Source organism: Cervus canadensis, chromosome 8, assembly GCF_019320065.1.
Source record: "Cervus canadensis isolate Bull #8, Minnesota chromosome 8, ASM1932006v1, whole genome shotgun sequence".
Lineage (NCBI taxonomy): Eukaryota > Metazoa > Chordata > Mammalia > Artiodactyla > Cervidae > Cervus > Cervus canadensis.
In genome coordinates, this window is record NC_057393.1 from 30302543 (window position 1) to 30326621 (window position 24079).

At 43.0% G+C, this 24079-nt stretch overlaps 1 protein-coding gene across 4 annotated transcripts in view; it reads right to left on the reverse strand.

Moving 5' to 3' along the window:
- The window catches only part of CNNM1 (cyclin and CBS domain divalent metal cation transport mediator 1), a 64968-nt gene extending 47054 nt beyond the window's left edge, over positions 1-17914 (reverse strand). For 2 of the 4 annotated variants that reach the window (XM_043476431.1, XM_043476427.1), the window contains exon 1: positions 15291-17913. In XM_043476431.1, coding sequence (XP_043332366.1) covers positions 15291-16854 — 1564 coding nt within the window. In that variant the 5' untranslated portion in view covers positions 16855-17913. Of the gene's footprint in view, positions 1-15290 lie in introns of all 4 variants that reach the window. The other 2 variants (XM_043476430.1, XM_043476428.1) reach the window with 2 other exon arrangements.
- Between the last annotated feature and the right edge of the window lie 6165 nt (positions 17915-24079).

Consider the following 24079-nt stretch of genomic DNA (forward strand, 5'->3'; position numbering starts at 1 on the left):
CATTTTATCCTGGAGAATTGCACCAATGTCCTACCGAGTCCTCCTGTTGATTTTTCCTGCTGTAATCAATCCTATCCAGTAAAAACAGATTGACTTCCCCCAAACACTACATTCATGAGGTTATTCCCCATCTCAGTAACATGGATGGGTAACCAGGGAAGGCCATTTCTGAACTCTTCTTCCTGCCATTAGAGGCCTCCATGGCTTGGGGTATATACATTGCCTTCTTTCCCACTAACTCTGTCAAAATATGTTGTGCCAAAGAATTGAGGCTTTTGAACTGTGGTGTTGGAGAAGACCCTCAAGAGTCTCTGGGACTGCAAGGAGATCCAACCAGTCAATCCTAAAGAAAATAAGTTCTGAATATTCATTGGAAGGACTGATGCTCAAGTTGAAACTCCAATACTTTGGCCACATGATGCGAAGAACTGACTCATTTGAAAAGACCCTTATGCTGGGAAAGATTGAAGGCAGGAGGAGAAGGGGATGACAGAGGATGAGATGGTTGGATGGCATCACTGACTCTATGGACATGAGTTTGAGTAAGCTTCGGGAGTTGATGATGGACAAGGAAGCCTGGCGTGCTGCAGTTCGTGGGGTTGCAAAGAGTCAGACACGACTGAGTGACTAGACTGAACTGAACTGCAGCTTTAAGAGCTTTCATTGATCTGGCATGATATTTGTTTGTAGATTATGTTTTTTTATTTGCCTGGGATGTCTGAGGAAGGGCACAGTGATACAGAAGGAAACCGAACTGATGACAGGATAAAAGGAATGTAAGGAAATTTCCACAATCAATTTGGTCTCTGGGCCCTATCCAAGGTAAACAGCTATCATTCTTATTTTCTTATTATATACAATGACTTCCATATGGGCTGAATCAGGGAAAGCACTTGTTACACAAAATAACTAACTAGATAGAATTCATTTAACTAGATCAGTGAGGTGAAAGGCAAATGGGGGAGTGTCTTAAGTACTATATAAGCATTATCTTTAGCCTTCATGTTAATCTTACAAAGTAGGGTCAATATTGCCGTTTTTAAAATATTGTCATTTTAAGAAGGAAGGTAAGCCTCATTTGGAGTGGTGGAGTGACCTGCCCTAGTCACACAGCTAGTAAACAGAACAGCGGGGTCCAGGTTCCTGTGACTATGTCTGGCTGTGGTTCCGTGGTCTGAGACAGCAAATCACAGATGTGGCTTCTGGTTCTGCCACAGTCACTAACACTGAACAGGACACTTGTGTCTCCAGATCCCATGTGCCTCTTCAACAAAATGGGGATAAATTCTACTGACTTCAAATGCATGGTGAGCACAAAATGAATTACTGTTTGGAAAGATCTTTGCAAATGTAAATGCTTTGCAACTATAATGGATTATCATTGCTATTTTTATAATTTGTCTTTTATGGGCCTCAGCTTTCTCTGCCTTAAAATTAAAGGACGGGGGGATTTACTTGGTGGTACAGTTGATAAGCGGAGAAGGCAATGGCAACCCACTCCAGTACTCTTGTACTGGAAAATCCCATGGGTGGAGGAGCCTGGTAGGCTGCAGTCCGTGGGGTCGCAAAGAGTCGGACACCACTGAGCAATTTCACTTTCACTTTTCACAGTCATGCACTGGAGAAGGAAATGGCAACCCACTCCAGTATTCTTGCCTGGAGAATCCCAGGGATGGGGGAGCCTCGTGGGCTGCCATCTCTGGGGTCGCACAGAGTTGGACACGACTGAAGTGATTTAGCAGCAGCAGCAGTTGATAAGATCCTCCTGCCAATGCAGGGGACACGGGCTCAAGCCCTGGTCTGGGAAGATTCCACATGCCTTGCAACAACTAAGCCCTTACACCACAACTGCTGAGCCCCTATTCTAGAGCCTGTGAGCCACAGCTACTGAAGCACACATGCCTAGAGCCAGTGTTCCCCAACAAGAGAAGCCACCGAAATGAGAAGCACGGCAACAAAGAGTCAGCATAGCCAAAATAAATAAACAAATAAAAATTACAAAAAAATTAAAGGATGGGATCAGGTGATCTCCAAGGTCATTTTTCATGCTCTAAAATGCTATACTAAACAGTCCTGGGTTACAAAACCAGTTTGGCTTAACAGGGTGCTTTGTGATGAGATGTGCTTTGCTTAATCACTCAGTCATGTCAGACTCTTTGCAACCCCACGGACTGTAGCTCGTCAGGCTCCTCTGTCCATGGGGATTCTCCAGGCAAGAATATTGGAGTGGGTTGTCATGTCCTCCTCTGGTGTGATGATATATGACATACCAAAATTGTAACAGTGCCAATAATTATAGCCTCTTAAGTTTACAAAGGAGCTTGAACTCCTAAGTTTTGTATTTTAATATTAAAGAATAAGATAAGAAATATTACCTTGACACAAGCTAGGCTTTAAAAAAAATTTATACAGTCAAATCAAATCCCTTTTTATCAAATCAGGAAGAGCAACATAAAAAATATCCTACCAGTCCTGCAGCAACCACCTTAATCTGGAAAAGCAAAACAGTCCCTTTTTCTAGTTTTTTTTTTTTAAAGTCTGTACTTTGTTGTAATCCTGCCCTACTTCATCAGAAATAATTAATGCATTTATCACAAAAAAATTTCTCAAGCCACTAAAAGGCAATTATAAAAAAAGCCACCCATGTCACCCAGAACACCATGGTAACCAGCATCACCAGGGCATGAAGAAAATAGTTGTTAGTCACTAGACTCTAAGCTGGTTGGCAGTCTGGCTTGCTAAGCAACACTTCAAAAATAGCAGCGTAACCACCCATTATCTGGAGGTGACTTCGCACAGTTTTGAGTCAGGTCCCAGGAGGAACTATTCCAGGTCTGAACACCAACCCCATGCCTGAGACTCCCAATCCAAGCCTAATTAATCATTTATTCAACAAATATTTATTGAAGCCTATTGTACATCAAGCATATGATCCCCAACCTGTGTATTTACTTGGTTTCTCAGTTAAATAGAATGATTTTGTGATGAGCGAGGTGGGGACAGGGATTTGCTTGAGGCTGACTCAAAAAGAACTAGCAGCTGACAGCAGAGGATAGAGAAAAATGAAAGCAGAGAACTGATTTATAATGCAGCATAAAATAACTACACTCTCATGACCATGATCATGCGTCATCAAGAAAAGGTTGTTATATTTAGGATCCTTTATTAAGACAGGCAGGAATGGGCATAAAACATTTCAGAAATATCACCACCAAAAATGGTTAAAATATACAGTTTTGGCACTTGGAGAGAACATAAATTATGTTTGACAAACGTCTCAATCTGCCTAGTTTCCCATTTTGCTGGAAGAAAAGCAACAATATAATCACGGCTTTAACAGCTTTTGAAGGTCCTCTCGGCTCCCTTTCCTTTTCTCGCTCAAGCTCCTGCCTCAGCTAGAATGTTCTTTCCCTTCATAACTGCGTATCAGAGTCCCTCTTCATTCACTTCCTCAGAGAAGTTTTCCCAGATCTTTCCAGGGAATCAGTTCTCCCTAGCAGCCAATCCCTCTCGGCCACCCCATTACCCATAGATGTTGTCTGGATGCCCTTGTCTGTACCCCAGGCTGCTCTGTATCACTTCCATCAGGGCCCTTCCTCTTCTCATGCTCTTGGATATTTATATTCATATCCATCTCCCAGAGCCCTGGTAGCCCAGCATTCTGATAACGTCTACAGAAAGAAGACTGGTCGGCAGAGGTGGCGCTTTCCCCACTGGGTGTCAAATGGCCCAGGAACCCTGCAGGACATCCACTTGGTCCTCTTTCCTCAGAGCCTTTGCATGTCTGTTCCCTTCTCCTGGAAAGCTCTGGTGAACTCCTCTCCACCCTTTAGGATTCAGCACAAATATCACTCGGGCAGGGGGCAGTTTATCCTAACCTGTAAGACCAGGTCAGGACCCCCTGTTATATGCTCTCAGAGCTCCCTATACTTTTCCTTCAAATCACTTGTCTTCCTTTGTAATTATTTATTATTAGTATGTATCTCCTTACTTGACTACAAGCACCAGGAAGACTGGAGGCCTCATAGAGAATAATGTCATATGGAAAGGAAGGAAGGGAGGAAGGGAAGAATGGAAGGAAGAATTGAGAAGAATCTAGTCTGGAAAGGAACAGGAAATAGAGGATTGAAATTGTTATTAAAGGTCCAGGAATCTCTAAATATGGGCCTAGAGGTAAACCAGTTTCTGAGAGTACTAGAAAAATCTATTCACCACTAAAAAACTAAGATCATGGCATCTGGTCCCATCACTTCATGGCAAATAGAAGGGGAAAAAGTGGAAACAGTGACAGATTTTATTTTTCTTGGGCTTCACAATCACTGAGGACAGTGACTGCAGCCATGAAATTAAAAGATGCTTGCTCCTTGGAAGGAAAGCTGTGACAGACCTGAAAAAGTGAAAGTGAAAAAAATAGTGAAAAAAAAGTAAAAGCTCAGTCGTGTCCAACTCTTTGCGACCCCATGGACTATACAGTCCATGGAATTCTCCAGGCCAGAATACTGGAGTGGATAGCCTTTCCCTTCTCCAGGGGATATTCCCAACCCAGGGATTGAACCCAGGTCTCCTGCATTGCAGGCAGATTCTTTACCAACTGAGACAGATAGTTGTATTAAAAAGCAGAGATATCACTTTGCCAACAAAGGTCTGCATAGTCAAAGCTTTGGTTTTTCCAGTAGTCACGTATGGATGTGAAAGTTGGACCATAAAGAAGGCTGAGCACAGAGGAACTGATGCTTTTGAATTGTGGTGCTGGAGAAGACTCTTGAGAGTACCTTGGACTGCAAGGAGATCAAACCAGTCAATCTTAAAGGAAATCAGTCCTGAATATTCATTGAAAGGACTGATGCTGAAGTTGAAACTCCAATCCTTTGGCCACATGATGTGAAGAATCGACTCTTTGGAAAAGACCCTGATGCTAGGAAAGATTGAAGCCAAAAGGATAAGGGGACAACAGAGGTTGAGATGGTGCGATAGCATCACCGACTCAATGGACACGACTTTGAATGAACTCCGGAAGATAGTGAAGGACAGGGCAGCCTGGTATGCTGCAGCTCATGCATTGCAAAGAGTTGGACATGATTTAGTGGCCGAACAACAATAGAAAAATCTACAGACCCCCTGCCCTGAGGCACCAAATGCTTTAAGGGAGCCAGAAATATGACCAAGTGTAACTGGTTGTTAAAAAGTAGAATCGAGGTAAGCTACTGTGTCCTCCAAGTAAAAGATGACCCACAAAACATGATAAAAAGAGGAAACAGAATTTGACTGCAGTCTGTGGGGTTTAGATTAGATATAAACAGAGACTGATAACAAAGGCTGTTATGTCCTAGAAAGGATAAGTAAATCTAAAAAAAAAAAAAAGTATGAATTAGATTCTCTCTCAGGTATTTCAGTGCTCCTTTCAGTTCAGATTCTCTTGTTAGCTGGTATATCTACTGCTAGGCTAAGAAAAAAAGAAGACTACTGCATAGCAATATTAAAACAATCATAATGAAAAGTTGCAAAGAAAGAAATATAAATCAGCAATTTTAGCACCTTGTAGAATTAATTGTTTTCACTTTTCCTTGTTTTCTTTTGTTCTTCCTTCCTGGATATGATGGACTATGCTTTGTTTACTGTTATTCTAATTATTGTTTAGAAGGTAAACATCTTATTCTAAGTTTTACTAATTATTATTTAGCAAATGTTTAACACATTTTAAAGCATTTTACCTCTAATTATATCGGTGAAATATAACTTTGAGTGAAATAACTTTTAATTTTCTCTTATAGAAGACAAAGAAAGGAGCATTCATGTATTGGCAGCTTTTTATAGAATTAAACAGTGGGATGACTATTCTTTCTGCTAAAATAGCTCACAATAGAATTTGGAGTGATGAAGCAAAACACTGACTTTTCAGATTATTCCCCAGTGAAAATATTACACTGTGTGTCTGTGCCAGAAGCACTTACTGGCTGGTTGGATGTTCTTTAGGGAACAAATCATATGCAGTAGACCAAAAATTGAAGTGGACCTCTTTCAGCCCCATAATTGCTGCTCAATGTCTTTCTTGTTCACATCTATATTCCCAAGTCCCACCCAGGTGCCTGGCCCAAAGCAGGAATTCAATAAATATTAACTGAATGAATGAATGAATCAATCAATGAACAAAGGCCGAGTCTGAAAATAGCAATAGGCCATTTACATAATTTTAGATGGCTATGCTTGCCTACAGATAGAGTACCCCAGCATTACATGGATTTTGCTGTCTTTTGTTTAGGAAGACAGAGCTATATTGTTTAACCAAGTTAGATACTGGAGCTATAGTACCCAGAGGCCTTCAACTTTGGAACAAAGCTTTTTTCCTTCCCTGTGTTATCTATACAAGACTAGTTATCTCCTAAAAACAATCCAATAAATAGAAGAGTAAACTTTAGAAATTAAGTTCAATAAATTTCTAAGGCTGTGTTTTATGAATTAGTGTTCCCAAATTATAGAACTCAATTCAAGGAGACTAACTGTGAAAATAATACCACCTCATCAAAAAACCACTCTTCGGATTAAAATGGGATATTTGATCTCTGGAAGAAGGTAAGACCAGAGGGTTTTTCTTTTTTTCCTGTTTAAGAATTTGATTAATGTTGTTATTGTATGCAACATATTTTTAACATGACAAAATATTAAAAGTTATTATTTCAGGACAGTAGAATGATTATCTTCTGGTGATTTTCATGCTTTGTTCTACAGTTTTCAATTTTCTAGAGTGAATAAGTATAGAAACTTAAAACTTTAGTAAAAATTTTGTAAAAGCAAAATAACCCTATCATAATCACTCTGTTCTCCATAGTCTCATTGCATATTAGTATTTCTGTTATTTCATTTTTGCTTTCTCTGGTGGCTCAGCTGGTAAAGAAGCCACCTGCAATGTGGGAGACCTGGGTTCAATCCCTGGGTTGGGAAGATCCCCTGGAGAGGAGAATGGCTACCCACTTAGAATTCTGGCTTGGAGAATTCCATTGACTGTATAGTCTATGGGGTTGCAAAGAGTCGAACATGACTGAGCGACTTTCACTTTCACATTTGCTTTAATGATTTATGTACAGGTCTGTCTTATCCACGTAACTTACATGCTAAGCTATGACTTGTGAAATGTAACATTGTAGGAAGTTGGGGGGAAAAGACCAGTCCAGGCTGCCTTCTAGCTTTTCAAAGGGGAAAGCTATTTTCTCACTAGGCTGAAGGCTCCTTGAGAGGAGGGATTGTGTCTCCTATACCCAACTCTTAGCACAGTGTTTGAAAAGGGCTAAATAATTTTACTTAAAGAAGTAAAGAAACATAATGCTGCTGCTGCTTACCTGCTTCAGTCGTGTCTGACTGTGCAACCCTATGGACTGTAGCCTGCCAGGCTCCTCTGGTCCATGGATTTCTCCAGGCAAAAATATTGGAGTGGGTTGCCACACCCTCCATCACGGTGAGAGGGTAACAGGCAGGAAGGCCAGGGGTCTCCAAACGAAGGAAATAGGCTGCAAGTGTCAGACATTTTTATCTCTCTTAAGCAGCAGAAGGAAACAAACTGGCGATATATTTTTTTTTCCTTCTCTATACAAATTTAAAAGGAGGTTTCTCTTAAAATACTGTGTTGCCATGACACCTGGTTTCACCTGAAGCTAACTATTCTCAAAACCTTGAGTTAACCAACACATTTTTCTTATGGAAATGTTTGTTTTAAGCTATGTTAATGTGCTATGCATTTACCCCAAACTCTGTAAGTTCCGCCAAATGGCTCAGAAACTACTTGACAGACCAGTATGTTATACTCAGATATTGTTCCCCTAATCTATGTAAATGAAACAATTTGTTTGGTAATCTGCCCTTCTACAAGATTCAAGTCAATTGTTTTATGGCCTGGAATGAATTATCTGGTGCCAAGATTATCACAAAATGCAACTTATGGATGAGGGGCCTGGTGCCATTCTGAGTTTTAAGACATTCCTTTCTTTTCATTAACAGACTGTGAGTGACTATATAACATCCAGCTGAAGACTAGCAGGGGGTACTCTTTCTGCCCCCTTCTGATACCTGTGTCAGAAGCTTTCTCTATCTCCTTTATACTTTAATAAAACCTTATTACACAAAAGCTCTGAGTGATCCAGCCTCGTCTCTGGCCCCAGATTGAATTCGTCTCCTCTGGAGGCCAAGAATCCCGGCATCTTATGGTTCAGCAACAACCTTTCAATGGGATCTTCCCAACCCAGGGATCGAACCCAGCTCCTGCATTGCAGGTAGATTCTTTTACCACTGAGCCACCAGGGAAGCTCAAAGAAACAAATACATAACACTTTCCCCCTAACATTTAAACTTTGACTTTGTCCTTCTGCATGGTCCAAAGTGATTGGACTGAAGATAATGAATGATTCATTTACTAGAGCTCTGCAGATCCCTTCCATTATATTCAAGTTTAACTCCTTCCAGTTATTCATTCAGTCATTCAGTAAAGACTTATTGAAAATTTACTGCGTCATATCCATTGTTAGGTGCTACAGCTACAAAGGTAGATATGACAGCCTCTGTCCTCCAGATGATCTTTATATGGATGGGTGACACTTTTCAACAGATACTATAATACCCCATTAATTCAATAATGGAGATATTGAAGAATTAATTAAGTTGGCCAAATCTGAGGTTTACAGGAGAAGTTTCACAGGGGAGGTGGCCCTTGTGCTGTGTGTTAAAGGAGGGGCTAGAGTAGGAATTGGGCTTCCCTGGTGGCTTACATGGCAAAGAATCTGCCTGCAAAGCAGGAGACCAGGGTTTGATCACTGGGTCGGGAAGATCTCCTGGAGTAGGAAATGGCAACCCACTCCAGTATGTTTGCCTGGAGTAGGGATTAGTCGGGTGATGTATGTTTCTGTCAAAGAGGACAGCATGAGTAAAGGGACAAAGGCAAGAAATAGCACAGTGTGGCCATGAAGTTTGGCCTTGCTGGAGCATAAAGCTGTGGGAGTCTGCAGGGGAGGGCTGGGAGCAGGTCCTAAGGACACAGTTTAGACTTCATCCTGCAGGCAGTGGGGAGGACTGCAGAAGTGTTTGAAGCAGAGGATGATGACACCAGGGATTATTTATTGGCTCTGGAGAGGATGGATTTGAAGGTAAAAAAAAAAATTGGAGGATGTAGAACTTCTCAGGAGGGATTTGCACAAATGAGTATGTAATAGATTTGTGTTTATATTTAGTAATCAGAGGTAACATTTATTTAGCACTTATTATATGACAGTTACTAAATGAGCTGTATTATGCAATATTGTCTTGCTGCAGCTGCAATATTGTCTTAATATTATCTTAATATATCAAATAATCCTGACTCAAACAGAGGCTCTGTATCAACCTAGAGGGGTGGGATGGGGAGGGAGATGGGAGGGAGGTTCAAAAGGGAGGGGATATATGCATACCTATGGCTGATTCACGTTGAGGTTTGACAGAAAACAAAATTCTGTAAAGCAATTACCCTTCAATAAAAAATAAAGTAAAAAATAATCCTATTATTACCCTAATGAAGCAAAGAGTTAAATAAATTGCCCAAGGCCAGGATGCAACTCAGAGTGGTCTGGTACCAAAGCTTATGCTCTTAATTCCTATCTCATTTGTTTAATTTCTGTCTCCTGTATTAGTATGAAAGCTCCATTCAGACAGGGGTCTTATTGGTAGTAATCTCCACTGTGCCTACACAATATTATTTATTGAATAAAATTAAAGAATAACCTAGGCAGAATAAATAGTGGACTAAGGTATGCATAGGTATTCAATAAAAGAAATATGCAATATTGGCAAAATTTTGCAGACTTTGTTCAAATATGGGGCTGACTCTGGAGATTATTATGGACTGAATGCTTGTGTCCTTTCCCCTCTCCAAATTGACATGTTGAAGCCCCAACCCCCAGTGGGCCTCTAAGGTTCAATGAGATCAGAAGGGTGGGGTCCTAATCCAAAAGAATTGTTAATTTCATGAGAAGAAGAGAGACTGGAGCTGTTTCTATGTCTCCCTGTGCATGTGCACTAAGGAAAGGCCACGTGAGGACACAGTGAGAAGGTAGCTGTCGGCAAGCCAGGAAGACAGCTCTTATCAGAGACCAAATCAGCTGGAACCTTGATCTTGAACTTCTCGCCTCCAGAAAAGTGAGAAAATAAATTTCTGTTGTTTAAGCCATTCAATTTGACATCTGTTGTGGCAGCCTGAAATCACTGTGGCAGACAGTGATTAATAGGATGAGGGTGGGGGGAAGGAGAGAATTTCTAGCCTGGTAGCCTGTGGGCACAGTGGTGCCATTAACTGGAGTAGAGAACCTGGGAAGAGGAAAGATTGGTCATGGTCAATGGAACAACACTAATTATTCTGTACTTAAAGTCCACCTCACTCAAACACAGAAATAAAATTGAAATCAGCCATTTAAGATAATGTATTCAATAAATATTTATTCAATGATATTTGAATAATGTCTTGTCATGATGGCCAGGGCTTTCCTGGTGGATCAGCAGTAAAGAATTTGCCTGCCAATGCAGGAGATGTGGGTTCGATCTCTGGGTTGGGAAGATCCCATGAAGAAGGATATGGCAATCCACTCCAGTATTCTTGCCTGGAGAATTCCATGGACAGAGGAGCCTGGCTGGCTATAGTCCATGGGGTCACACAGAATCAGATATGACTTAGTGACTAAACAACAACAAGAAGAAGTAGTCTTGAGGGCCACTGTGTTTGTTCTGAGCACATAAAATAAGTAAGATTCATTCTCTGCCCTCAAGGAATTAACAGTCTAGTGGGGAGAAATATTGTTCCATTTTGTAAAGCTAGCATGCTTGCTTTCCTTTCCCCCACTTCTAAAGACTTGGAACTCCTAAGAAATGTATAGAGAAAATCTTAAATGGATATGAGCTTTGGAGTCACAAGACCCAGACTTGAATCTGGGTCTTGGAATATACCAACCAGGTGAGTTGGTGATCTTAGGCAGAGCAAGTAACTCTTCTGATTCTTATGGTCCTCACTTATACCTGCAGAGTTGTTTTACGGATAAAAGAGGTAGAAATTTTTTGTAAAATGCATATTAGCAATTAATGTAATTATAAAAAGCTACATTTCCAACCTGCAGAAACAAGAGGTGAATCATGGGCAGCAAGTCTGAAGTGAAAGACCAGCTTTGAACTCTTTGGATGGCAGGAGTTTGGGGATGGGAAGTAGAATAAGACGTGTGGTGGGGAAAAAACAGGCTTTCGGGTCCTTCAATCTGGTTCAAATCATGATTCAGGCAATTATTAGCTCTGGAAAGTTGAGCAAGTCATGTAATCAGTCTGAGCTCTAGTTTCTTCATCTGTAAAATGGAGTTAATAATTCTTACCCAGGAGGGTTGTTCTGAGTATATAAAGAGCTTGGCGTGGTGCCTAGTAGAGCTGTCGCTCAATTAATGGTAACTGTTGTTCCTATTAAAATGACCATTTTCCTATCCTACCTCCTACGGGGTTTATTTAGGCGGTTAAATTACCTGAAGTACAAGGGAGTGAGGTAAATGGAAGGGCTGTTATGACTTGACTAAAATGTTATTTTTAAAAGTAAAGAAAGATAGTTCAATTTGGTTTTCCTCTCCTAACCTACGATGGAAATAGAACTCTTATAAAAAATGACCACTGTATTATATGGCTTGGAGCCAGAGAACACCTACCTTAATAATTATACCTTATATTTATTCTATTCTAAGTTAATCTACCAATCATTGTTTTTTTTTCCATTTATTTTTATTAGTTGGAGGCTACCAATCATTGTTAATAAGAATCTCCTAAGGCAACGCTTCTCAAAATTTAATGTACACGTGAGTCTCTTGGGGACTTGCTAAAATGCAGATTTTTATTCAGTGGATTTGGAGTGAGGCATGAAAATCTGCATTTCTATAAAGGTCCCAAGTGAGGCCCATGCTTCTGGTTCATGGACCACACTTTGAGGAAGGAGGGAGGTTCTAAGCGGGCATGGAAACATCTTCCTTGGTGTAACTACCTGCTTCTCTTTGGAGATCTACCTAATTGCAAACTAACCACTTGCTGATAGAACACTACCAGGACTTTTTAAGACCAGATTTAGAAATTCTGCAACAGGACTCATATCTGATCAATACTGACTTTTTCAAGCAGCCTACTATGTGCGAGGCACAGTGCAAGGTGCCAGAGATATAGTGGTTAGAAAGGCACAATTTCTGCTTCAGGAGACTGCCTTTATTCTAACACTGTCCTCCCTTGGAGACTGTTATCTTTCTCAGGGAAATCTTACTGTCTCTCCTGTTCCCTAGCTCTATATAGATGCCCAGTAAATAATTAATGAATAAATGAGTTCCCAGGAATTTCATTAAAAACGTTGTCTGGCAGAGAAAGGCAAATGCTGTATGATATCACTTATATGTGGAATCTAAAAAATAAAACAAACTAGTGAATATAACAAAAAGAAACAAGACTTATAGATATGGAGAATAAACTGGGGTTACCAGTGGGGAGAAAAAAGAGAGAGGGGGCCCCATAGGGGTAGGGGACTAACAGGTACAAACTATTATGCATAAAATAAATAAGCTACAAGGATATATAGTGCAAAACAAGGACTACAGCCAATATTTTACAATTACTAAAAATGGAATGTAATCTTTAAGAATTGTGAATCACTATGTTATGTGCCTGAAACATATAATATTGTATATCAACTATACCTCAATAAAAACAAATCTTGTCTAGCAGTGCATGACAATGAACACTATCTTGGCTATCACATGTAGAAAATGAAAGTTGCTCAGTCACGTCTGATTCTTTGAGAGCCCATGAATCCACCAGGCTCCTCTGTCCATGGAATTCTCTAGGCAAGAATACTAGAGTGGGCTGCCATTCCCTTCTTCAGGGGATCTTCCCGACCCTGGGATTGAACCCATGTCTCCTGCACTGGCAGGTGGATTCTTCACCATCTGAGTCACCAGGGAAGCCCAATCACATGTAAGAGGTGGTTAAATTAAAAAGGGGTGGATAGGGTGAGCCTTAGGGCTTCCCAGGTGGCTCAGTGGTAAAGAATCTACTTGCCAATGCAAGAGCCGAGAATTCAATTCCTGGGCTGGGAAGATTCCCCTGGAGCAAGAAATAGCAACCCACTCCAGTATTCTTGTCTGGAAAATCCTATGCAGGAGCCTGGTGGACTCCAGTAGATGGGGTTGCAAAAGGATTGGACACGACTTAGCGACCAAACAACAACAAGGGTGAGCCTTAATCCAGTCTGACTGGTGTCCTTGTAAGAAGAGATTCACACACACACAGAGACTCCAGAGCACACACACTAAGCAGCCACTATGTAAGGGCACAGCAAGAAAGCCGCCATCTGCAAGCCAAAGACAGTGGCTCCAGAAGAAATCAAGCCTGAAGACACCTTAATCTTGGACTTTCAGCCTCCAGAACTATGAGATAATAAATTTCTGTTGTTCAAGCCACTCAGTCTATGGTATTTTGTTATGGTAACCCTAGTAAACTAACACAAATTCTCATAACTTTTATGCCCAGAACCCAGACTCCATTCTGGAGGGTACACAAAACGTCAGAAAAATACTGAGACTGGATGGATGAACCTCCAAGTGCAGTGGGATTGAGTCATGGAAGGATTGGGGGGAGACCAAAGAGGGTGAGATAGTAGCCCAGATTGGGTTAAAACAGCTGCAATATATGTACATTTCCTTTCCCTTCTCATGATACCAACACAAAATGTAGGATTGTTCTCTCTCCAAATCTGAGATTGAAAGTAGCTTTTTTGACTTTTTCCTCCTTCTCAGGTTATGTTTTGATATTCAATACAATTTTACTTGTTTAAAAATATTGTGGCAGGAGGAAGACCACAGATTTCTCTCTGAATGCAAATTATTCATATACAAAGAGTACCTGTGCTGATAAAATAGGTAATGAGACTGAATTTTTGACAAACAAAAATATATCAAAAACACGCAGTCAAGTGAGATTTCTGCTAGCCACAGGGAGCTACATTTGCAACCAGATTCTAAAGTCAAGGGATTATTTTTTTGCTTTGTTTTGTTTTCAATAAACATGCCAACTCATATGTATAGATGAATGCCTCTTTTGAAATTCTGGGAGGTTCTACACTTATTCTAACTGTGTCACTGTTTTCAAATCATTTCTTCGATTGCTTTAAGGGTCTGTGAGATGGTCTTCTGAAAGCTCTCAATGTGACTTGTGAAGGTAGATTTGACTTTCAAAAACAACCCAGGGTCCTTCTGGGTCAACTCTGGTTAACTAGGGGGACCAGTCAAACTGTAATGTCAAGAGGATCAACCCTAAAGTTTCCAGGATGATTTTTCTGGAGTGAATCATTCTCAACCTCAGAAGATAGTTTCCAAAGGCAAACCCCAGACATGTACTAAACATGTTACAGGCATGACAACAAGGGCAGGGGATGTGACTGCTCTGAAGGAAACCCCATTCATTTGGATACGCAAGTTTTTTAGTGGTTTCCTTTACCAGAATATTTCCTCAGCTCTAGATCTACTTTACTTCATGAGACCACAGTTTCCAGAAGTCCAAGGATGTCACTGCCTTAGTTAACTTTTAATCTCCAACCTCGGTTCTTGGTCTGTGTCCAAGGCATAGCTGATGGAAAGATCAATATGGGGGAAGAATAGCTAAGATGCCTGGGGCTTGCTCTATGTGATTCAAAGGGCAAAACTAGGAACCAGAAAAAAGCTCTGGAGACATAAATTTCTGCTCCTAGTAAGAAATACATTGTCAGCAGCTGGAGCTGTCCAGCAATGGAGTTTGCTCTGGAATACGAAATGGTGAACTTCCACCCAGAGTGCAGAGTTCAAGGCAAAGACACTTGTTACAGGAACCTTTAGAGGTTTCTCCTGCAATGGGGTGCTATGCAGTGTCCACCAAGGACTAACCCCTGAGTCCTACCTGCACAATAACTGACAATTGGTGGGCCCTGAAAAAATACTGGAATGGAATGAATGAGGCATGCAGTGAATCTTGTGAACCACATAAAGGGGAAGAGGCAGGAACTCAATCAGCCTCAAGGAAGGTAGAGAGAAGTGCAATGAAAAGACCCAGGAAGCCATGCGGTAGGACCTTCCTCGAGTTTTTGGTTCCATAGGAGAGAAGCTGCTCTGGGTACCTGAAGCCTCACGTGTTTACGAAAGTCCATGCGGGGGTCGCACCAAGTCGGGCACGACTGAGCACGCAAGCACTCCAATATTTTAAAGGGGGGAGGAGTGGAGGGAGGAGATAGACCACATGCTCACCCTTCTTAAATTCCTCCAGCACCGTGTCCAGCCGGGTATCGTTGAAGACGCAGTGTAGGGGCCGGTTGTAGAAGCGGGTGACAGTGAGGAGCGGCGTGCAGTCGTCGGGGTCCACGAAGGCCAAGTCCTTGACAAACAGAATGTCCACAATGTTGTGCCGCTGGTCGCCCTCGTATACGGGGATGCGCGTGTAACCGCTGCGCAGGATCTCGGAGACGGTCGCGAAATCCAGCACCGCGTCGGAGCGCAGCATGAAGCAGTCCCCGAGGGGGGTCAGCACCTCCTCCACCACCTTGGTGCGCAGTTCCAGGGCGCCCTGGATGATGTTGAGCTCCTCTTTGACCAGGTCGCTGTAAGGGTCCGCGGCTCGCAGCGTCTCCAGCAGCTTCTCCCGCGTGTAGAAGGTGCTGATCTCCTGGCGCAGCGCCCAGTCGAGCAGGCGGCCCAGTGGGTAGCACACGGGGAAGGCGGCCGCCATCAGAAGCCGGGTCAGGCACACGCTGTGCGAGGCGATGACCAGCCCGTGCCGCGAACACACGGAGTAGGGGCAGATCTCGGCGCCCAGGAACACCGCGCCGGTGCACACGAGCGCCGGCAGCCACGGGAAGTGAATTCCCGCGTCGCCGTAGTCCTCCCCGGTGCCCCCGACGCCCGGCGGCAGCGAGGCGTACAGCCAGCCCGCCAGGGCCGCGTTGGCTCCGGCTTGGCCCAGGAGCAGGGTGCAGAGCAGATGGGTCCCCCTGCCGCGCACGGCCTGCACTCGGCGCGCCTGCTCCTGCTCGGCGGCCGAGCCGCTGTTCCGCAGCACCCGTAACTCCACCGGGTCCAGCGAGAGCAGGCTCAGGCGTAGGCCGCTGAACAGGGCAGACAGGGCGAGCAGCAGGAGTGCTCCGAGCGCCCGCAACCAGGCGGGGGGCAGCAGGTCCCCGCCGGGGCCGTACAACCGCGGGCGGACGCGCAGCAGGAAGCCGCCGGCGGCGCCGTGGTGGTGCCAGGCGCGCCCGTCCCAGGCGCACAGGGAGAAGAGCTTCCCGCCACCGCCCGCGCCGCCTCGCTCCGCCTCGCCCTTGCGAAGTTCCCGCACCCGCACCTGGACTAGGGCTGAGCCCGCCACGCCTCCGGGGCGCAGGGGCCCCAGGACCTCCACGTCCGATGCCCAGTCGCTCTGCTCGCGGCAGCGCTGCGGCCCCGGGGGGCGAGTGGGCACAGCGCTGGGCGCCGCGCCGCTCCCTCCCGGAGGCTCCTCGATAAACACGAGTCGTGGAGCCCAGTCGCCGGTGCTGTTCTCCCCCGGGGAAAAGGTGGGTGCAGGTACCGGCGCCGCGGGCGCCGCGGGCCCGGGCTGGAAATAGACTCGCAGGAGGAAGCTGGTGCCTTCCGCGGCGCGCAGGGTGCCCCCCTCTAGGGACACGCGGCCTCCGGCGGTGTCCTCAGGCCGCAGGCCCAGTAGCCAGGCGGCGGCGGCCGGGGGCCGAGGGGATAGGGAAAAGAATAGCAGGAGCACAGCGCCCCGGCTGCAGCAGTCTCGGAGCCTGACACCCACCGCTGCAGCGGCCGCCGCCATCCTGCACCCGGCGCGGCTGCACGTGATACTGCAGAAAGCCGAAAGAGAGCTGGAGGGAGGAGGAGCCGAAGCCGGGAACCCGGCCCCGGGCAGGTCACCACGTGTACGCCCCCCCGCGCGCGTGAGCCGGAGGCCGTGGGGGTTCAGACCCAGCCCGGGCCGTGGGTCCCCACGGGAAGCTGGAGATGGTCATGCATCTTTGCACTGTGACCCCGACCTACTTGGGTACCCAGAGTCGCAGCCTAGGGGAAGCTGGTCTTGGAGCATGGCCTCCTACTAGACCATTAGGGCGCCCCTGGGCGAACTCCTACCCGGCAGTAATTTCCTGCTGGTCCTTCCACTTTACGATTGGCCAGGGAAATTTCCCAGCATTTCGCCTCTCCTCCTGCCTCCAGCGTTCCCCCTCCTGGTCAAAAGATACTCTGGAGACAAGTCTTGAATCTGTGTTTGTCTCAATTTCAGCTGACCTTTCATGTTTTAAAAATTTACAGATTACTTAGGTTAAATCCTTTTTAAGATCTCAGTGTCCATTGATTGGAAATTGTGGAATGAAGCTATGATTCCACTGTGTGATGGAATACTATGCAGCAGGAAAAATAATGATGTGGCTCCACGTGTTTGTGATATGGAAATACCTCCAAAGTAATAGTTGAAAATATCAAGGTGCAGAACAGTGTGTGTCATATGCTACTGTTTGTATTAAAAATATGTACGTATTAATGTTTATGCACACATATACATATATAAAGTAATAGATTTAATATGCAGAGGATACACAAGAAATTTGTAGCAGTGTTCAACTCAGGGGAGCAAGCCTATAATACAATGCCAAAAGCAGGAAATTGGCATTGAAGAGTTTTGTCTCATTTTACCGAATGTATAGATTTATATAGTCATTGCTGAATCAAAATGCAGAACTATTCTATCACCATAAAGAGCTGGGAGGGAGACTTTTTACTGAATTCCTTTTATTGTTTGAACTTACCATGGGCTTGTTACCTTATTTTACTTTTATGCATTTTGAAAAAAATTATACAGTAAAATTCATCTCCTGGTGTACTATTCTGTGAGTTTTGACATATGTTCATTTAATGACCACAGTAAATACTAGTGCCATGGGGACTTCCTGGCAGTCCAGTGGCTAAGAATCTGCCTTGTAATGCAGAGGACGTGGGTTCTAAGATCGCACATGCTGTGGAGCAACTAAGCCAGCATAATTTAGCTACTGACCCCGTGCACTCTGGGGCTCACTGGGTGCAATAAAATATCCCACATGAAACAAGTGGCAACTAAGACTGGAGGCAGCCAAATAAATAAATATTTAAGAAAAAAAATAGTGCCATCATCCTCCAACTTTCACTCTTTTTCTTTGTGGTTAACTCTGCCCCCTCCCCCCGCCCCCCAACCACCTCTATTTATTATCTAGCAGCTACTGATCTGATTTGTTGTCTCCTATAGTTTTATTTTCCATAATGTCATATTAATGAAATAATACAGAATATGGCCTCCTGGCTCTAGCTTCCTTTACTTACTTATGCAGTTGAGAGTCACCCATGTTGCTCTGTTTATCAATAGTTCATTCCTTTTTACAGCTAGGTAGTATTTTATTACATTGGAGAAGGAAATGGCAAACCACTCCAGTATTCTTGCCTGGAGAATCCCATGAACAGAGGAGCCTGGTGGGCTACTGTTCATGGGGTCGCAAAGAGTCAGAAAGGACTGAGTGACTAACCACATTCTATTACATAGATGTATCACAGTTTATCCATTTACCAGTTAAAAAACATCTGAGTTAGTTCCAGCTTTTGGCAGTTGTGAATAAAGCTGCTACAAATGTTTGTATGCAAATTTTTGTGTGAACATATGTTATCATTTCTCTTGGGTAAATTTACCACAGGTCTGTATTACCTTTTAAAATATAAAAGTAACAATACTTTGGCATACTACCTTTGGCACCTCTGACTAATTTAAAAAAATCATATGTGAAACATTATATTTCATCGAATTTCAAAGATATTGATTGAGAAAGACTTGCAAAAGGTGAAGCTCAATATGGTCCAAACTCAAAGTTACCTTCTTTTCATAACAAACTCTTATCATCCAGAGTGGAAACAGCCCCCTCCTTGTCTGTGACTACTTAGGCCTTAGTGGGCTGCTGCTCACAGTCTGGTCTCATAGGCTGCCTTTCACACTCTGCAGGGAGGGAGTGTGAAGCAAAACTCCCATTGCCTTAAAATACATAGATCCTATGTGCTACAAGCTGCCTCTTGCATGGGCTGCTTAGGAAACTGAAGAAACATTTAATCTAGAGAAAGAACATTGAAGCATTTATTGGAAATGTAGGGGAAAGAGTAGAGGTGTCAGGCATGTGATTGTTTCTCTTAAGTTGGCAAAAAAACCACATTCTCACTTTTGTCCTCACACTTAGATCTCCCTCCTCTCTCAGCACACAGGTATCTGTTATCCTAAGGGTTCTCCCACCTCTTTTAGGTCACAGGATTTTATCATCATTATAATACCACCTGACATCTTTAGCAAGCTTTAGAGTTACAAAGGGATTCCATATCTATTATTTCACACACAAACGCATACATGCACAGCCTTGTGAAGTAGATGTAATTGTACCCATTTTACAGATAGGGTGAAATGACTGGTAAAACTTCTTTGAATTCTAGGCTGATGCTCCCTCACTCCATAGGGCTGACATGTGCCAAAATAGAAGCTCAATTAGGAATTAAAAAACCTAAATGTCGAATATAAGGTATTACATTCCCATTGAAAATAAAGTTTTAATACAGAAAAGCTTACATAAAAATAAACTATAACCCCACCAAGCAGAGATAAATAGTTAATATTTTGACACATTTCCTTTTTTATTTTCCACATAGATAACTGAGAAGAACACATACATCTATATATTATGCATAGAATTTTAGTCTGCTTCTATCACTTAACATACCAAGAACATTTTCCCTAATGTAATAAAAATTCTTTGAAAAGCATATTTTTTAATATTAACAAGTGTTAGGCTTTGGAAAGTCAACTCACAATTCTGGACCCATTTCCTTATCTGTGAAATGAAAGACAGTTTTAAGGTCCTTATCCTTTCATGAATCAGTGAGTACGGACTAATGTACACCAGGTGAAGATAATCTAAAGAGACTGAGTACTTTTCCTTTTCTGAACAAGAGGTTCTGGAAGAGCATTGGGTTTCCAAAGCTTTACTGTAGCTGAAATGATTCCTGGGGACAGATTCAGGCAGTGTGATTCTAGTAAGTAAGAGCTGCCAAAAACAGTTCTCCAGAATCTGGATGTTGATTATCTTTTTGGCTTACAAAGTGGGCAACTCCTCAGTTCCCAGAGAGATGGAGGAAATGATACTTGCCTTTAATCTCATGACTAAGATATTTCAGAATATATGTATTAAAATGCTTTTATTTATTTCATTACTTGTTCATTCTTTCAATAAATACTTGTTAATATTCAGTAATCCTTGCCATCACTGAATTTAGATTCCCCCGAGAGTGACAGATGTGAACCAGAAATTGCTTACCTATCTAATTAATTAGTTATTCCTATGAAAGAGATGTTCAAAGTGCATGCAAGTATATAACCTAGGACAAAGAGGAAAGCCTGGGCAGATTATACCCAAAATGAAATGAAATGAAAGTGGAAGAATTTAAATATTAGGAAGAACATGAAACATATATTTTGTATCTTCTTTTTTGTAATACTTTTAAAACTATGACAATGTATTAATAATATCCCTAAGAATATAATCTGTTGACATTTATCAAGTGCTTACCATGTGCCAAGTACATTATCCCTTTTCATTCTCACAACAGATGAGACAATTTAGGCTCTGATTGGGTAACTTTGCAAAATTCCTGTTGCTGGTGGGTAGTGGTGCTCAGTTGGATACACAGGTTGAGTTCAGAGAGTACAGCTTAAAAAGTTAAGAAAACAATACTAGTTAACCCTTACTATGTATTAGGCATAAAGTAACTCATTTAATTCTCAGAAGAACCTTTGGAAGTAGGTGTTATTATTATTTCCACTTTACATGAGGAAGCTAAACTACAGAGAGATTAAGCACCTTGGTAGCCAAGAATACACATATACAACCAGGGCAGATTCACTGCCACTGTACCACACAATTTTACACAATTCTCTACTACAGCTACCTGTCATATTTTTGCCCATTTACATACACCATCTTACATAGTCACACATGTATTTCTACAACTATAGTATTCTGTTTCTTTTCATTCATCATTATAGCATGTTTTCCCTTATTAAAACTAACTGTAAACATGTTTTTCCTTTTTCCTCCCGACCTCCAAGTCCATGTGTGCTAAGTCATGTCTGACTCTTTGCAACCCCATGACACAACTCCTCAGTCTGTGGGATTTCCCAGACAAGAATACTGGAGTGGGTTGCCATTTCCTCCTCCATCCCATCTCTGTATTCTGTTGTTATTGTTGATTATTTGTTAGTTTTACCACAGGCACAGAGGATTGAGTTAATCATCTTTCTCATTTCATGGGCTTTGTAAAGTCCTCCTCCACTCCATCCTGAAGGTTCCCTGGTGGTTCAGTGGTAAAGAATCTGCCTGCCAATGCAGGAGACATGAGTTCAATCCATGTGTTGGGAAGATGACCTGGAGAAGGAAATGAAAATGCACTCCAGTATTCTTGCCTGGGAAATCCCATGGACGAGGAGCCTAGGTGGCTATAGTACATGGGGCTGGCAAAGAGCTGGACACAATTTAGCAACTTAACAACAACACTACATCCTAATCCCAACCCCATCTCCTCCTGCTTCAGGCAGCCATTCCAACTTATTTGATATGTCCTTAAAACAACTATAAAATATTGTTTGGGGCTTCCTTGGTGATACAGTGATTGAGAATCCATCTGCCAATGCAGGAGACACGGGTTCAATCCCTGCTCCAGGAAGATCCCACATGCCATGGACAGAGCAACTAAACCTGTGTGTCACAATGACTAAGCCAGCACTCTAGAGCCCGTGCTTCACAAAAAGAGATGCCACTGTGGTAAGAAGCCCGTGTACCATCACTAGAGAGTAACTCCTGCTCTTTGCAACTAGAGAAAGCCCTTGAGCGGCAACGAAGACCCCGTATCAGTTTGTTCAGTTCAGTTGCTCGTGTCCGACTCTTTGCGACCCCATGAATCGCAGCACGCCAGGCCTCCCTGTCCATCACCAACTCCTGGAGTTCACTCAAACTCATATGCATTGAGTCGGTGATGCCATCCAGCCATCTCTTCCTCTGTCGTCCCCTTCTCTTCCTGCCCCCAATCCCTCCCAGCATCAGGGTCTTTTCCAATGAGTCACCTCTTCACATGAGGTGGCCAAAGTATTGGAGTTTCAGCTTCAACATCAGTCCTTCCAATGAACACCCAGGACTGACCTCCTTTAGGATGGACTGGCTGGATCTCCTTGCAGTCCAAAGGACTCTCAAGAGTCTTCTCCAACACCACAGTTCAAAAGCATCAATTTTTTGGCGCTGAGCTTTCTTCACAGTCCAACTCTCACATCTATACATGACTACTGGAAAAACCATAGACTTGATTAGACGGACCTTTGTTGGCAAAGTAATGTCTCTGCTTTTTAATATGCCGTCTAGGTTGGTCATAACTTTCCTTCCAAGGAGTAAGTGTCTTTTAATTTCATGGCTGCAGTCACCATCTGCAGTGATTTTGGATCCCCCCAAAATAAAGTCTCTCACTGTTTCCCCATCTATTTCCCATAAAGTGATGGGACCAGATGCCATGATCTTAGTTTTCTGAATGTTGAGCTTTAAGCCAACTTTTAAACTCTCCTTTTTCACTTTCATTAAGAGGCTTTTTAGTTCCTCTTCACTTTCTGTCATAAGGATGGTGTCATCTGCATATCTGGGGTTATTGATATTTCTCCCAGCAATCTTGATTCCAGCTTGTGCTTCTTCCAGCCCAGCGTTTCTCATGATGTACTCTGCATACAAGTTAAACAATCAGGGTGACAATATACAGTCTTGACATACTCCTTTTCCTATTTGGACCCAGTATCAGTTCAGTTCAGTTCAGTTGCTCAGTCATGTTTGACTCTTTGTGACCCCATGAATCACAGCACGCCAGGCCTCCCTGTCTATCACCAACTCCCGGAGTTTACTCAAACCTATGTCTATCGAGTTGGTGATGCCATCCAACCATCTCATCCTCTGTCATCCCCTTCTCCTCCTGCCCCCAATCCCTCCCAGCATCAGGGCTTTTTCCAATGAGTCAACTCTTCGCATGAGGTGGCCAAAGTACTGGAGTTTCAGTTTCAGCATCAGTCCTTCCAATGAACACCCAGGACTGATCTCCTTCAGGATGGACTGGTTGGATCTCCTTGCAGTCCAAGGGACTCTCAAGAGTCTTCTCCAACACCACAGATCAAAAGCATCAATTTTTCGGCACTCAGCTTTCTTTATAGTCCAAGTATAGCCATAACTAAATAAATCTTTTAGAAAACATTGGTTTGTGTTTTTTTTTATTGTAATATGTTTCCCATACCATAAAATTCACCCTTTTAGAATATACAATTCTGTGATTTTTAGTATATTCATAAAGATGTGCAACCGTCATCACTACTTAATTCCAGAATATTTTCATAAACCTCCCCAAAGAGACCCTTATTTATTAGATGCTTCTTTCCCCCTGACCCAGCCTTTAGCAACCACTAGTCCACTTTCTGCTTGCACTTTTCATTTTCATTAGAAGTACTGTAGAACTTGTTCTGCTTATCACATTTTCACTCAAGACTACATTCGTGAAATCTGTCCATATTGCTGAATTACAACTGATATGACGGTTCTCAATGCTCTTCAACACTGCATTGCCACAACATTAATTTCATTCTAATGTCCCTTAGAGAGGGACACTTAGATTGCCATCAATTTCCATCTACCACCAACAATGCCACAGTTCGGTTCAGTTCAGTTCAGTTGCTCAATCATGTCCGACTCTTTGCAACCCCATGAATCGCAGCACGCCAGGCCTCCTTGTCCATCACCAACTCCCGGAGTTCACTCAAACTCATGCCCATCGAGTCGGTGATGCCATCCAGCCATCTCTTCCTCTGTCGTCCCCTTCTCCTCCTGCCCCCAATCCCTCCCAGCATCAGGGTCTTTTCCAACGAGTCAACTCTTTGCATGAGGTGGCCAAAGTATTGGAGTTTCAGCTTC